The 16783-nt window shown below is 41.4% G+C and overlaps 1 protein-coding gene across 1 annotated transcript in view; it reads right to left on the bottom strand.

Moving 5' to 3' along the window:
- Positions 1-15900, bottom strand: part of LOC138453511 (cystatin-C-like) — a 261886-nt gene extending 245986 nt beyond the window's left edge. The window contains exon 1 of the mRNA XM_069606424.1: positions 15529-15900. Within this exon, the coding sequence (XP_069462525.1) occupies positions 15529-15753 (225 nt within the window). The 5' untranslated portion in view covers positions 15754-15900. The remainder of the gene's footprint in view (positions 1-15528) is intronic.
- Between the last annotated feature and the right edge of the window lie 883 nt (positions 15901-16783).

Raw genomic sequence — 16783 nt, 5'->3', positions numbered from 1 at the left:
TGTGCAATAAAGCACATTTCACTGCCATTATTACAAATGAAGCAGTAACTTGAGTTAGGCCTTTTTGTATAGCATACAAATATCATCTGAAGGTCTTGTGTTGTGGGGACTTTGAATTTTGGCAGATAGCACAAAGGGAAATAAAAAATGTGCCCAAGATCACACACTTTAGTAATTTGTGAAGCCAGGATTGGATACCAATCTGCAACATAAGCATAACCACAGATCCTCCCACCTCTTGAGAGAAATAGGTGTTTGGTTTTCTGGACTAATCTGTTTTGGAGCAATGACTTGAAAATTACCAAAACACAAACAAACCCGACAAATATGCAAATGCATATAGAAAAAGGTAAATACAGTGTTGTATCTTTCCTTTTCTTCTGAACGGAAAACTACAGGTTCCAGAATGCAAATAAATATCACCTGAGTTTTGTAAATGTTTATTAAAGACTTGGAACACAACAAAATGTGCTGCATGATAAGGTCACCTTCTTCTAGTAAATGTTTGACACAATCATGCTTCTTAAAGAAATGTGAAGAGAACACTTATCAGAAAAAATGGTTACCTCAACGGGCTATCCCCAACAAGGAGAATTCAATTTAAATGCTCTACTGATAGCATAGCTTAGAGGGTGTTCAGTATTTGCAAGGCCAGAGTGGGAAACCCTGTTGAATTTGCCAGGGTATCAGTGTTCAGTTGCATGCCACACTAAGGCATCCTCTCATCATAGCGCCAGCACTAGCATTGAGGCAAGCCTACATGGGTCCTAGACCATGTACTGTCATAAAGGGGACACATCTATGGTACAGGTTTGGAGGAAAGTAAGAATAGACATTTGCTACTCATATATGTTGTATTGCTAATCAAAGCAAAGTTGTTTAGCAATTTTGACTAATCAATTTAGAAACACCAATTTATGCCTTGAAGGATAATCCTCCTCAATCAACCAGCAAGGTTAATGCATGACACCATACACGATGCAAAGCGATTTGGATGGTGATAGAGTCTGCATTTAAGCAGTAATCCCAAAAGTAATAACAAAGGATCGCCTCACAACTGTGTACAAAACTCCCCAGGTTGCACATTTGTATGTGCCCCAGCTTGACACAATGTGTGAGCACATGTGTAGCAGTTTCTGGCATATCTACAACACCACAGATGCAGCAGTATCTATTCTCGGCCAAAAGGCCCAAACGTGGTCCTGTTATCCATCGTACCGGTCGTTGTTTGGTACGAAGTTTCAAAATGAAAATCCTTATGACCGGATCCGGGCATAGGTGTAAGTAAGGCTGCGTTTTCCTATAACTGTGTACCACATAAGATACTGCTTCGTATCCCTTTAATTTACCAAGGTGGTTGTAGTTCTTACACCAATCCCACTTGTTAGATTTTTTTTTCAAAAGCTTTCTTTAAGTGGATGCAGGGTGTACCTCTATCGGAGTCAGGGTGCCAGTTAATCTCTTCAAAGAACTCCTCATTAAAGTGTTCCGAACCGGGAACCTTTATATACTTTCTCTGTTTCATGGTTGCTACCCACTGCTGCCAATAGCTCACGAACCAGGTTAGATTGTGTCTTTAAATAAAAGACACCCTCTAGCTCAAGATGCAGGTACTCCATCAAGCAGGAAGGGTGCAGGCCCAATAAATCACGCCAGAAGAGTCCCTCCAATTTATTTAACCAGGAGAAATCCTGCATAGCAAGTGCTACAAGGCCATACAACAAAGATGGTACGAAGCATTGCTTATAAAGCAGAATAAATCCTGCTAAGGAGAAACCTGCATTGGCGGCTGCTTACATAGGGCGGGGGGGGCGCCGCTCCCCTCCCCGCCACTGAGAGAAGAAGAAACAACTCTTTTTTTCCAGTGCGGATTCATTGTGAAATTAAATACATTTTTGCAGCCCGCCAGATTCATGATTTATTAACCTGCCGCTCTGCTGGGCTGCAGTGCCAGGCCTGCTCCGGCCCAACCACTACAGCAGCGGGGCGCGTCCGGATCTACGTAGACTTCGTTAATTTAATGTACATGTGGAGTGCGTGGAGCTCGTAGCTCCACGCACTCTACGTATCGCATCCTCTCATTTGGGAGGCTGTCGGGGCGCTGGAGGGGTGGCCCCTCACTGTTTGTGTTCTGCGCAAACAGCGCAGTAGGAGACCTCCTCAGGTTGTCATTGGCTGTTTACTAGCCAATGACAATCCGTGTGTGTGGAGCCTCACAGCCTTCTGGATTGGAGCTTGTGTAAGCAGTGCAGGAACGGGACTATGAGGAAATCAGGCCTATAGTGCTCCGTCGATTTTTTTTTTTGTTTCCTTTATTTAAATTAAGCTCCCATGGTTGTTTTAAAAATATGCAGGAACTCATCCGCATGGCCTGCTCCTCGGCGCCACTTGTGACTGGACGCTCCCTTGCCCCTTTCAAGCTTCCCGAGTGTCATTATCACATGAAAACAGCGCAGGTGCATTAAGACGGCGGAGAGGTAAGAATGACTTTCGTTTTTATTTTTTCCATTCTGCCAGCCTAATATTCTTTGGAGGAACGAAGGAATTCAAATGGACCTTGTAAAGTGCAGCAGCTCTCACGGAGCTGGCAAACGGAACACATAGGCCGCAGATAAGAATCTCCCACCTTTGATCGGGAGAACTCCTGCCTCTGCCCTCTGCTCTGGCTGACAGCTCTCAGATAAGGGCTGCGTTATTGCTTTGGCAATTGCAGTGTTGATCGCACTGCGCCATAAGAAGGCATACAGAGAGCTGCCAGCTTTTACAGGAGTGGGCACGTGCTAGCCTTTTGAGCACTCGCTAGGTTGCGATATTACAAAACCTTTTCCCCCTGTCACACTGGTTGATTTTCAACACGTCGATTGATCGCCCTATGTTCCATGTACTCATGCAACATGGGTGAAAACATTGGGTCGTAGTACAGAAACTGCAATAGTCCTGCATTAAAATCATAACATTTCAATGCATTTTTGCACAAAGCCGAGAGGGTTAGGATTAAGGCATACGGTTCCCTTGTGTAAAAGTACATTAAAAGAATATGTTTTCTGCAAAAGGTCAATTTTTGCTGTGGAGCTAATTTAACTTGCAACAATGAAAAGTTTCTATAACATTCTGCTGTTATGCATTCATACTTTTATTGTACAATATTTCTTGATTTTAGCAGTCTTTCTGAGGTCCCAGACGTTGAGCCATGTTCCATAGACTCCAATGGCCTGATTTACAAAGCGTTTTCAATGGAATTGCACCATTATAAAACGCTTTTGTAAATCAGGCCCAACATATAAAGGTCACATTTTTACATAATGCCTAGAGCCCCCAAACTAGCCTCAAGAGTGTTATAGCTGAGTAGTATTTTTAGTAAACAATAGGTAAACATCCCCAGGTATGTATGGCACTACCCTGAGTAACCAACTGAGCGTCTGCTCTTTTTAGTTTGGGCTATTAGGTGGCACATGTGTGCCACCTATAATCCAAAACTATTGCATTAGAGTACAGATAGGGAGAGATGGCATATGAGGAGGGAACAAAGTGTGTAGGTGTTTCATTATTTGACCACTCATTAACTGCCCATGGCCCTGCTTATCCCTATAGTCATGCCCACCCATTTCCAGCCCCTACCCGCCCAAAACACCTCCTTGTGGGAACTCTTTTAGCTCAAATTAAACAAGCCTTTTCATCAAATCTTGCAGTCAATGTTCCAGCCAGTGTTTTTCAAATCAATCTTATGAGAGTTCATGACTTAAATGGAGTGTTGCTTCTGAAAAGCAATCGGGTAGGGCCGTCGCAGTACTTGCACCTTATTTTATGATTATTAATGATCAGCCTGAGATTAGAAACTTGCATTATGACGCATTTATATAAGGCCTCCAGGCTCCAGTCCTGACAACGTCATTTATATCCTGGACCCCTTTCTGAAAGTTGCAGAGTTACACTTCCTTTCATTTGCTGTCATCTGTTCATTGCTGTACTTGTGCTCATTACTGACTATATAATGATGAACTAGTCCGCATACATCATAGTACCAGCTATTCTCAATACAAGCTGCTGTAAAATACACCATCACACCTGCACCCATAAGAATAATGTACAACCATTAGTATGTAAAACCAATGCTTTTTATGTCATATTTCGGTGGGTTTTGGACAGTAAATAGCACATTTTGGAGGACATGTTTCAAAATAAATTCCGGGACGAGAACCCACCTACAACTCCCTTGGGTGGAGTGGGCTTGTGCGCTGCACACGCTCGCTCCCAAATTACACCTGGGAACTTTACGCCCCACCAGCTTTAAAACTCACTAGCCGCCACTGGAAACCTGTGTATCCTCCAGCAAACTTCCTTACCTGGAGCATTAGCTGCTTCGCTCTTCGGATTTTATTGGCAATTATCAACTCGTAACCAGCATGTGCACTGATCTCCAAGACCAGGTACGGATAGGACATGACATAAACAAGGGTACCAATGAAAGTGTCCATCCTGCTCCTGTTCACCGTGTTCCTAGTGACCGGCATGACATTGGTCTTTTCAAGATTGATAGTTAGGCTTAATTCATGGGCATAATTCGAGAGCTTGTTAAGCAGGATCTTCATGCCCCTAAAGGTGCAGTCAAACAGGACCAAATTGTCCGCGTATCACATACCCACCACAAGGAGATCACCGATCCTGGGTGGGCAGGTAGCAAACCCCAGCAGACGAGGTAGGAAATCAGCTGTACATAAGTTGTATAATAAGGGGGCCACAACGCACCCCCGTTTTACTCCGATTTTCATGGGGATGGGGTCCGTAACTCCCCCCCACGGTCCAACCCTACTCGTGCACTGTTGTTACTGTGTAAGAGGACCAGGATGTGAATAATCCATTCAGGGCATTTTAAGGCCCGGAGCTTGGCCCATAGAATGTCTCTATTAACCTGATGGAACGCGCTTCTAAAATCCACATAGGCGACATACAAAGTTACATCCCTTTGGCTCGGAGTTGTCTGGGTAAAATAATCTAGAGCTCTAATGTTGTGTGAAGTGCCCGATCCTGGCCGAAAACCAGTCTGCACTAGGTTGAAGACTTTGTTGTTTGATGCCCATGATTGTAACTCCTTAAGTACCAAAGAGGCTAAGATCTTCCCCGTAACATCAAGAATGGACAGCAGCCAGTAGTTGGTGATTTTAGCCTGATCGCCTTTTTTTATGAAACAGAATTAATACTGACTGCTGCCAAAAGGCTGGAATGGCTCAAGCTCTACAGACGCGAGAGTACAGGATCAAAAGAATCTGGGCCCAGTTTTTAAGGTCTCGTTTCACTACTATATTTGCAAGGCCATCTGGCCGCAGGTCTCTGGAGGGATTAGTTTGACAATCGAGTCCATAAGGATCCAGTGGCTAAGTGGTAAAGGCCACGGACCGGAAGAATCAGCCATTGTGGCAGCAGTCTTCGTAGTGAAAAAGGTTTCAGTGATGTGCATTACCCATGCAACACCAGAGATGGGGTTTAAGGTCTTATCTAATTTATCGACCCTCACGGACGCCAAGATCTTCATCTTGACAGTCCCGAGTGTCCACGTCCTGCACAAAACACTGCCAAGCAGTCTGCCTTTCAGACAGGCGATATTGCTTTTGTTCTTTTCAACCTAGTATCCAGCTGACAACACACCACCTCTTACCTGCATCATCAGCGGCTGGCACTGCGAGTCCAGGGGGACTCTTGCCTTCTCAGCCCGCGCTCGCTTCCTGGAGGAGGCGGAGCCCATCGGCGGTCACGTGACCTATCACGTGACTTGATCACAGCTGAAAAAGCAACCCCGTTCACCCTTGCGGCGTTAAGCCCGGTGCGGAGTAAAGGGCGTTGCATTCTTACTTTTACAAGGACTGTTTTGCTGCTGTTTGGCTCTGAGAGGCATAGACATTGAGTCCCGGCATATAGTCAAACCCGCTGCACTTCCCACCTCCTGGAAACAAGGTATCTCGACACTTGAATAAACTGTGAAATTTTAACTCCTTGACTCGGATGAGCTAGCAGAAGTAAGTGCCCTTATTATTAACTACTTTCAATTAAAATCATACAACAAGGTGCTCATTTTTAAAAGTTTCATTTAAAACCACTCTATACTTGAAAGTGATGAAACTGCGTAGCAATCTGATTGGAGATGATCTGAAGACACCTGAATGGGAAGAACCTATCATATCAACCATGATACTCGATGATATACCAACGAGCACACAACTAGATATTGCGCCATCATCTTCCTCTAATGTAGTGCCTCCACAAATCACAGCCCATATTCGTTTAGAGTCGCCTACCTCAACTCCTAATAGAGCACACACAACTCATGAAGCTTGTCTTCCCCTAACTGAAAACTGGAAAAGGGGACTTGAATTCACTGTTACAACATCAAAGATACAGAAAAAAATTGACGATCACTTCGGTGGAAAAATAATTCTCAAAGAAGCTGCCCCGGTGATCATTCATGGTGAATCTTCATCCATTAAAGCTACTTCTGCATCAATATCACCAATTTCTGATACAACTATGCATCCCATAGAGAAGTTAAATCTATCAAATTCTGATGGGAGTTCAGACTCTTTATCCTCTGACCAAGATAACAACTTACAAATGCTTCATACCTCGTCTGCAGTTCAAAATTTGCAGGACGAGCCTCTTCAAAGTCCATCTGGTCCTTCGGCACATACTCTACATGCTCTTAGCTATGTTCTAAATTCCCTAGTCTCTGTCTTTGAACTACTAAAGGGAGAAGTTCAGTCACAAACAGGCTCCCTTATCGAATTAACCAAAGAAGTTGCCATTTTAGATGGTGCGATGGTAGGTTGTTGCAATCTCATCAACAACAATCTTTTGCATCAAATACAAGAACTTAAAGTAGAATCAGCAAAACAAGGAATGGATCTCTCTGCCATACAGAGATCCATGGCTCTTAAAAATACTTTAGAAGAATCCAATAAACATTCACTCCAGGAGCTTTTTAATCTTATGCAAAACTCTGTAATCAAAGTGCCGTCTTCACTCACTCAAACCACTGATAATGACACATGTCAGCCCTTAGACGATACTCCTTTGTCTGAGTCAATTCTCAATGAATTTCGAAGACTGGCCAATGTAAGTATTGAGTGTGAAAACGAGAACATCCTAAATGCACATATAACAATTGTTCCAGCCGCCATCAATGATGAGCAATGTGTGATGCATACCCTATGTCCACAACAATCTTCATCATCAGGAGGAAAGAAACAAAGAAAAAAAGAAGCAAGAAGGAAAAAAAGATTACGTGACCAAGGCATCAATATGAAATACAAGAAAAAGCATACTTCTCAAAAAAATGTCAAAAACAGTATTACAATCAATAAACAAAATCAAGAGGTGGTTCTTACCAGTGAAATGGAGAGGGTAAAGAAAACAACATTGATGACATCAACAAGTTCGCAAACCACCAAAGTGACCTCTGAACAATCCACAGGACTCTCTACAACATCTCCGCAGAAGATTTTAAAAATAGCTCCAATTTTCCTTCGAAAAAATCCTTTAAAAAAATGTTTTCCATCTCTACCTACTGCCAATCAAATCAAAGAGGCCCCGCGGACAATTGCCCCCATATTTCTAAAAAATCATCATGGTCAAAAACAGTCTCCAACACTTGATCATGAGATACAAATAAAACTTGGCACTGGTAAATTTAAAACTTTACCTCTATTTGGTTCAAATGAAGAATATGTTGCAAACGCAAGTCAAAGACCAGATGCGATTTCAATATCACTCACTCATGAGAGAGAATCTGTCGTCTCTAATTCTCACTCAATCCTTGATTCAGACAAAAGCATAATCTCCTTGACAGATAAGATGGAACCAAAAAACATGGTCCATCCGAAAAATTGCGGTACTTCTATGGCAAAGCGATCGGTCAAGTCCATAATCATCCCGCAGAAACGTATGGTATTGGCATCAAAAGCAATCTCCAAAAAATACCATTTACAAACTTTAGCACGTCAAGATAATGCTAATAACGATCGCGAAAAAACCACCATTGCTGCTAAACACCATGTAAAATCCAATCTAGATAACCCGGCTATCACTGTAGATAGTTCAGAGTACACTCTACCGACTACACAAAATAAATCTGAAAAGCAAATTAACCAAAATCTTCTTTTACACGGATTCTCTCAGCAGACATTAGAAGAACATAGAAAGGAGATTCGATGTGCAGTTGACGCATATATGTCAGCCCAACCAGCACAAAAATATTTTAGACACTATGACCCAACTACCAACTCCTCTCTCTATGGTCAAGAAACATCTATCCCAAGATTAGAAAACCCTCGTCAAGCTTGTGAGGCTGAAATTGGGACTGCTAAGAATCAACTTTTAACCCAGAATTCTCTTGGACTTAACTGCATTAAGGCAATTAATCAAACATGCGTAGTCGATCCACCATTAATGGAAAAAACAATGCCCGGTATCAACATTGCGCTCCAAGAAACACATCTTTTAACAGCATTGGGACCACAACTACAACGATTAATCGAAACAACCATAGCAAACTCTCTAGACAAACAAGTCTTATCAGAACCGATCCCAGCCAAGTCTGACCCTGTTCTTCTACAGAACAAAAGAATATTCAAAAATGATCTCAAACGACCAGCATTGCATTCATTGATCATAGCTTGTCGTCAACCCCCAAATGTGCAATATGATCTAAATCGCAGTTCCATTCTTACCATCTTCGCTGAAATCCCTGAATTAGAAGATATACACTCAACTGATATTCAGTTGGTGGAGTTTGAAGATACTCAAATTCTCACTTCAGTAAAACTGTGGATAAATTCTAGAGTGGTTGTCAATACCATATGGTCAGCTAAAAACCATCTATATGATTTAGGTTTTGTCGTCGAAGTCAGTCATTTTTCATCTAAAACTCCGACGACAAAACCCTCGCCTCTAAATGACACCCATGAGAGGAACAGTGAAAAAGCTGCCACCCAGGAATCCTCAGTTGGCTTTAGAAAGTCTTGCAATTGCCAGTTTACCCATAATGAGCACTAGCTAGTTACATCTACGCCTCAAACTCATGTCTCTCTTACCAGTTGGAACACGAGAGGGTTTCGTCATTTACTGAATACTGTTGATTCAAGCCTTGATGACGTTGATATAGCTACTCTTCAAGAAACCTGGCTCACTAGTGTCCCAACTTGGGACAATTATAATATACACATAAATTTAGCCCATAAATCAAATCATGGACGACCGTCGTCAGGGCTTCTTATAGCTGTTAAACAAAATCCTCTCATTGAATCTGAAGATTGGTCATCTCCAAATTGTTTCCAGCAGATGATAAAACTTAAGATTGGTAAATCAATATATGCCTTGATAAACGTGTATTGGAACCCTGCTGGTATTTCCGACCATATATTTATGAGAGACATGAATTCTTTAATGCGACTGGTGAGTCTTGACAACACTATAAAACATATTATTATAACAGGGGACTTAAATCTGCATTACTTTGACCATCACAAATTTTGTAATAGATTGATATTATGGAATCACTTCATCGAAGTACATAACTTTCAAATGCTAAATGGATCACTTACAGATGACATTCCCCCACAGCCAACGTGGCATAGAGGTAACTCCTCAGCAATAATCGATTACATTTATGTAAGTCAATCCCTCATTTCACAAGTTTATAAGTTTGAAGTAATTCCATCAACCCTGAGTGATCATAATTGCCTCTCTATGCATTGGAATACAATTGATTCGATAAGCGTCCAGGCGATTAATAACACCCTAGATTTTGTAACTGTCAATTATGGTGGTAATCGCCTATGCTGGAGTGACACCTCTTTAAAAAGATTTAACCAATTCTATGCCAGAATAACCTCTGAAGCCAATATGCATTCCCAGATACAAACGCCTTATCATAAAGTAATGCAACTCTTTCAACACAAAGCTAAAAAATGCATGTTGTCTAGCACTCGTACTACGCATGTATTCGATAGGGTAGTGGAAGCTGCAAAAAGACTATTTCGCTCGAAAAAACGACAAGTTTTGAAACTGCCGTCCAATTTAAGAAACATTGTCAATTCTCAACTAAAGACAAATTATAAAAATTGGCTAAGATCACACCGAGCCATTTTATATCAAAATGACAGCTCCAAAATGCTAAACATGATAGCAGGAAAGAACACTTCACAAATTTGGTCGATAATTAATAAGGCGACCACAAATCACCAAATAACTCAACAATCTAACAATGTGTCAGAACAAGCATGGATTACACATTTTTCAAATTTATACATGCCATGTTCAAATATAAATAAACAAAACCTGCCAGAATTGACAAATCATTTTACTTTAACTTTTGACAAAGAAGATATATTATTTTTCATAAATAAAGCAAGCGCATCTCGAGCTCCGGGTCCGGATGGGCTTTCGAATTTTACGTTAAAACAACATCCCGAAATTTGGTCTGAGATATTATATAATATGTTTTCAAATATAATTCAGACACAATTAGTCCCGGATTCATGGAAGCGTTCAATTATTCTTCCAATTTACAAAAAAGGAAATAGGTCTGACCCAGCTAGTTACAGACCCATCGCCTTGTTGGATGCCCCGGGCAAGATTTTCAATCGTATTGTACTTCGGGACCTAAACAATTGGGCTTCTAATTTAAAAACGAGAGACCCCTTTCAAGCGGGTTTTGTGGCAGGTTTGGGAACAGCCCCAAACATCATGATCCTAAATATGTTGAAATCACAGTGCATAGTCCGGAATAACCTGCTATATTTGGCCTTCATCGATTTCAGGGTTGCTTTTGACTCTATTGACCGACATCTGCTTTATCAAAAATTAATTCGTTTCTCATGTCCCCCCTCTTTAATTTCCATTATAAAAGAACTTCATACTAATACCTCGATCCAAGTTCGTCTCACCATGGAAGGCCTGCTTTCTAAATTAATTCTTACTGGCCGAGGGCTTAAGCAAGGCTGTATTTTGGCATCTTTTTTATTCAACTTGTTTATTCTTGATCTTGGTGAATCATTTGTAAACATAATTAGTGATGCACCAAAATTGGGCCTTCAACGCATAGCTTGGTTGTTATATGCGGACGACTTAGTCCTTTTATCCCAGACCCCTAAAGGGTTACAGAATCTATTGGACAAGCTATATGCATACTCAATAGAAAATAATCTTATAATTAACCTAGAGAAAACACAAGTAGTTGTTTGTCAAAAAGTTAACAACATCTCATGTGCGAAAAAATATAAATGGCACCTAAATAAGGTCACCCTAATGAATGTTGAAAACTATAAATATCTAGGCTTGACCATCTATAATACACAAAGTGAAAAAGCCTATGTTGTTACCCTCAATTCAAAACTCGACACGTTGAAATCACAGGCTAGTATACTTGTGTATCGTTATGGTAAGTTCTCATACACTCACATTATGACCTTTTATCAAACGAAAGTAGTTCCAATTTTATTATATGGAGTTGATACCAAACTCTCTATCAGAAGCAACATATGGGACTCATGTGAAGCACGGTTTTGGAGATCTGTTTTAAAATTACCGAATTGTGCCCCACTTCCCATGATTCGTTTCGAAATGGGTTTGGTATCACTATTTTCACAATTATTATGGAAAATGTGCGCTCTATTTAGGAAATGTTTGTTAGGATTGGCTAAAAATAACATCTTAAGCACAGTAGCGTTTTATCTTCAAATTCCCAAGATCTCTTTCCAATTAGATGGCGAACTTGCGTGTTAAACGCCCTAGCAGATGCAAGTATATCGCTCGAGACACTCCTCACAAACCCTAATCGAGCCAAGTTAAAACTGTTCCAATATGACTGGATATGCAATACAGCTAAATGCTGCGCATACAAAGATTTCAATGAACAATGGTTTGGACAAAAGAAGCTGCGCATTATGGCAGACTATTTAGTTAAATTCCCAGCACCACATACGAGACAACAATATCTGCGATTTAGGTTTAACTTACTGCCGACACGAGAAATAATGGCAAGGAGAGGGCTGATTTCAAAACATTTAAATTACTGTCGTTTTTGTGAAAATTCAGACATTCCTGAAACTTTACTGCACCTGTTAGTGACCTGCCCAGCTTTAGTACTAATAAGAAATTCCTATTTTTCTAATTTACTGTGTACATATGTCCCTATGGATGAAAATGAAATTTGGATCAGATTATTTAGGAGCACAAAATTATCTATTAGAATTGCAATAACACAATTCTTAAATGCTATCTTATCTAATGATGACAATGATATCGAATGAGCTCTTTTTACTCATGTTTCTAATTTGTTATACACATTGTAAAATTCAGATAATCAAATAATTTTACATTTTTTATGACTAATGACTTATTATGGAATTATTATTTGTATATTGTCAATTGTATTTTCATATATTTGAAAGGTTGATTTTATCAGCTATACCAAATAAAAAAAAAATTAAAAAAAAAAAAAAATTCGCCCTGGCTGTCTTTATGGCGGGCTCTGTCTGATACCCAGGCATTAGCCTGGAGCAGCGAGGACTCTAATATCGCGACATGTCCTACGCTTAGCGTCACGTATATTTATATCAAATGGCTTGTTTGGCCTATCATTGCTGGCCATTGCTGGTGTCACAGATAGGCCAATTGAGTGGGCCAACTCATGGATCCAAAGCTGGCACACACATCTTGGTGATATTTTGGCTCCAGCTAATCCGGTGTCCTGTGTGGTTGGCCAAAAGCCCCCTACACATGATGACTTTTTGTTAAGTCCATGCTACCACACATAAATATTCTATAACATGTTCATTCTTTTCAACTATGTAAATTAGTAGGGTTTTTTTTAATCAACTATGATTTTTTTTCCAATGACCCAATGATTATTTTATGTCGATACAACAGTGTAGCACACACTACCAAACATAGTACAAAGAATGTACTATTTATGAGGGTCAAAAAGTAAATCTAAAATTGTATGCAATTAAAAGGTTTTAAACTATCTTGCTTAACAAATTATAGTTTTTTTCCAGAGAAGGAACCAGGGATTCCAGTTTTATTACCATATCCCATTTGTTAACTTCACAAAGAAAAATACATATTCCATAAGCACTTGCCTCAAATTGTACTACAATCATAAATACCATATACACTTAAATGATATAATTCCACCATATTACAAATACTGTATACTCCCCTTACAGTACCTATTGTCCCCAAAAATCTGGCCACTTGCCACAACCACCACAATATAATTAAACCATATAACAAGTACGTAAAATACACTTTCAAATAACAAGGCTCACCCAGAACCCCCTGCAATCCAAATGATGTCTGCAGACACTAATATTGACCGCAGACTCGGCAGAACCTGCACACCCTTTTTCCACCTATAAAAACAGCTCCCCATCAACTTTATTCCACTCCCCCACCCCTCCAAGGCCCTCTTTCGGCCACCAAGTAACCCCAGATGCGTTTTCCAGACTTTATTTCTCACTGCGCTGTCCACAGACAGTAAATCGACCGCGGACTTGACGGCACCTGCAAAAATTGCCATTGTGTCTATGAGGATTTCAAAACTTTTGCATCCCCCCCCCCCTTTATCTTTGCCCCCACTGTACTAACCCTCACCAAACTTCATGAAATCATTCCAAGGGGGGCATATACTTTTTTTGCAAGGTTTGGTGAGGATTGGTCCAGGGGGTGCAAAGTTGTAAGCCATCCAAAAAGTGCTCAATGATTTGAGCAACTTAACCATAACTACAAGGCCGCTACCGCATTAAAAGTAATGCATCTTTAAATCACAGCCTTTCAAAAACGCTCATTTGAAGTAGCAAAAATTATTACCATATGCAAGTGATTATATAACTGATTTCTAGACACAATATGGAAATTGCGGTTTTACGGAGTAGTTTCCACCTCAATTGAAATAAAAACTTTACAATATTGCTGCCATATTGATTGCATATATCAGTCGCTCCGCTATCGTAGTCAACGAGTTGCCATACTACGACAGAATTGCAAAGAATGGATGAGCGAGATCTAGAGGTTAGCATTGATAAAGTGGAAAGTGTTTGGGTTGTCCTGGTAAAGGGACTAGATAAAGGAAAGGAAGCACAGAGCCCTGGTTAGTGTCCAATGGTCATTGATAATGCACTGAAGCCTCAGTACACTAAAGTTCAACTCCTTAGGACCCGGTCCAAGTATACATGATATGATGTGGCATTTATAACGCACCTGTACACAAGTGTTTCTAGGCGCAACAAGACAAGGAGAGGGGAAACAAAGTGAGGACAAAGTACATTTCTTACTAGGCCTTGTGTCATTCAGATTGCACAAGTGCGGGGAAGGGAAGTGGGATGTGCAGTTAACTCACAAGTGCAGCCAGCGGGAGGCTCATAAGTGCAGAGAGAAGGGACTGTAGGGTTGCAGATACAGACCCTAAGTGTTGGGAAGTCCAAAGGCAGCGTGAGGGCAATTGGACATGCAGGAGCCTGGGCCCGAGTTCAGAGGCTGACCAGGTGACAAGTGCGCGGAGCAGTCAGGTGCATCAGCAGGGGAAGAGAGAAAGCGGAAGAGAAAAGGAAGGTCTTGAGTTGCTTCCGGAACCGGGAGGTGGTTCTGCTCAAGTTTGAGAGGGGCAGGGAGGCTGTTCCACAGGGAGACCCCATCTGAGGAGATAGATCTGCCCCCAAATTCTCTGCTTGGTGAAGCGTCTGACCCTCAGAGTTGTAGGTGGATGAGCGCAGAGCTCCAGAATAAGATGTTTTGGAAGAGAAAGTTAGTGGAGGTTTAAAGTAGTGGGTGATGGAACTTGTAGAATATAATTCAAAACACACAATGGAAAAGTACTGTAGTGTTCTATTCAAAACTTAAATAGAAACAATTACATTTGTAGGAGATACGACACGCACTACCGAAGCACACTGATGCGGAAGCAGATCTCTCACTGGGCGAGCCTAGCATCAAAGTGCATCTCGTGAACGTGCAGTCGGGTTTGAGGGTCAGTTTCATCTGGTAAGAATACGCGCATCCCAAACAGACACATGTTACGTGCAAGTAGCTAATTTTGGCGTTGCTTTACTTTTAGTTCTGCATACCAGGAAATGGAAAATCACAAATGCCAGAATTCAAAGAAGAAAAACAGATGACTTGCTAGCACCAGATCATGAGATCCAGCTGTCTCGACATGGCCCCGATTGTCGGGGGCGAATAGCCTATCCAGTTCCTTTATTTTCTGGAACTTGCACTCACGTGTTTACAACGAGAATGTGCACACTACAAGACCCACAATGCGCAAAATAATAACGTTCTCCCTCAGCTGGCGTAAAATGTTGGAATGTATGCTCTGAGCCCATCATTTGGAAACAGCAGGAATACATTAGGCGTTGGCATGAATAACGATAAGCAGAGACCGCCCCCAAATCACAAATAACAATGGCATCCAGTTCAGGGTCCGCTGATCCCCGCACGTCGAATGCTCATTTCTCGCCCTAGCCGGGCCGCTCCACTGACCTGCTTCTGGACCTTAATCACTTTAAACACCTTCGCAATGTACATATCATTGCTGACTTTGTTGAATTCCATCTCGACGAAACGCAGTGCCTCCTTCGTCCCCTTCTCCAAAACGCTCGATTCTTTCAGACCCCCCAGCAGCGGGGGTTTTATGTCGGCGTCCGCAAGTACAGCGACCACCGCAGAGGTGAAGAACAGCGCCCACACCGGCCACGGAGCACCCATGTTTGCCCGACTCACGCTGCTCGTTGTCAAGGCTTGTCCTGCGAAGTCCCAGCGCTGCTCTCTCTGTGTCAGCTGCCTTGAGGAATGCAGTAAACACGCAGCTGCTCGACAACTTCCCCTGACGCGCGTCCTTTGTGGTCAACTAGCTTCGAATCCTCTCTCTCCCTTCCTCGCTGTACCTCGTGACCACGGGGCCCCTCAGGCTTTTCCGAGGGGATAAAAGACACAAAGATCCACTGGAAAAGCAGCAACTTGCTAAAGGATGACATTTAATTTCAGCATTACATGCCACAGTATAACAGCCACCAAGCATATTTTTGAAGGGAGAAAGGAAAAGAAACTGGAAACACAATAACATTTTTACATGCGAAAATTGTCATGTTTCCATTTGGTGCTCCTTCACGGCTCTTTTTTTTAAAAAACTTCTTTTTAGTGTATTTTTTTAACTGCTTTATTTCATAGCATAATAATGTAGTTTTCATACAAAAACATCACTACGCATAAACAAGAGAAACCAAGGATATAACAAAATGGAGTTATACCAAACCCCACCCCACGAAACACAGGATAAACAGGTTTGATAAACGCATGCACAGTGTACATAATTTGCGGTGGAATATAAATCTTGAAGGTTCAACATGAAAAAAAACAGTAAAGAGATTTTCACAATCGCTGAGATTTCCAACAAGGAGAATCATTGGAAATACCAACAGTTTGGGCTTTTGTGTAGGTCAGTGATCGAAGTGCATGAAAAGAAGTAGTGGAACTATGTTTCCTGCTGGCCTGCCCTGCTCCCCACAAATCGCATGCTACGCACAATACACCCCCCAAGCAAATGCACCTGCTGATTTAGGGGAACATTCCAAGTGGTGCAATGCAGTGCAAGTTTCAACTTCCTCCTAGACTTTTATTTGAAAACGAAACCATTCCAGAATAGTTTCTTTTTACAATAAAAGTATAGGAACAGTAAAACTTAATTTAAAAAGTTCCCAACCGCTCCTGCCCACTTCGACCACTGGTGGAGGCATAG

This window comes from Ambystoma mexicanum, chromosome 4p, assembly GCF_040938575.1.
Source record: "Ambystoma mexicanum isolate Mex_15411 chromosome 4p, UKY_AmexF1_1, whole genome shotgun sequence".
NCBI classification, from domain to species: domain Eukaryota; kingdom Metazoa; phylum Chordata; class Amphibia; order Caudata; family Ambystomatidae; genus Ambystoma; species Ambystoma mexicanum.
Note: the sequence above shows the minus strand (reverse complement) of the source record. Positions and strands in the feature narration are given on the sequence as shown.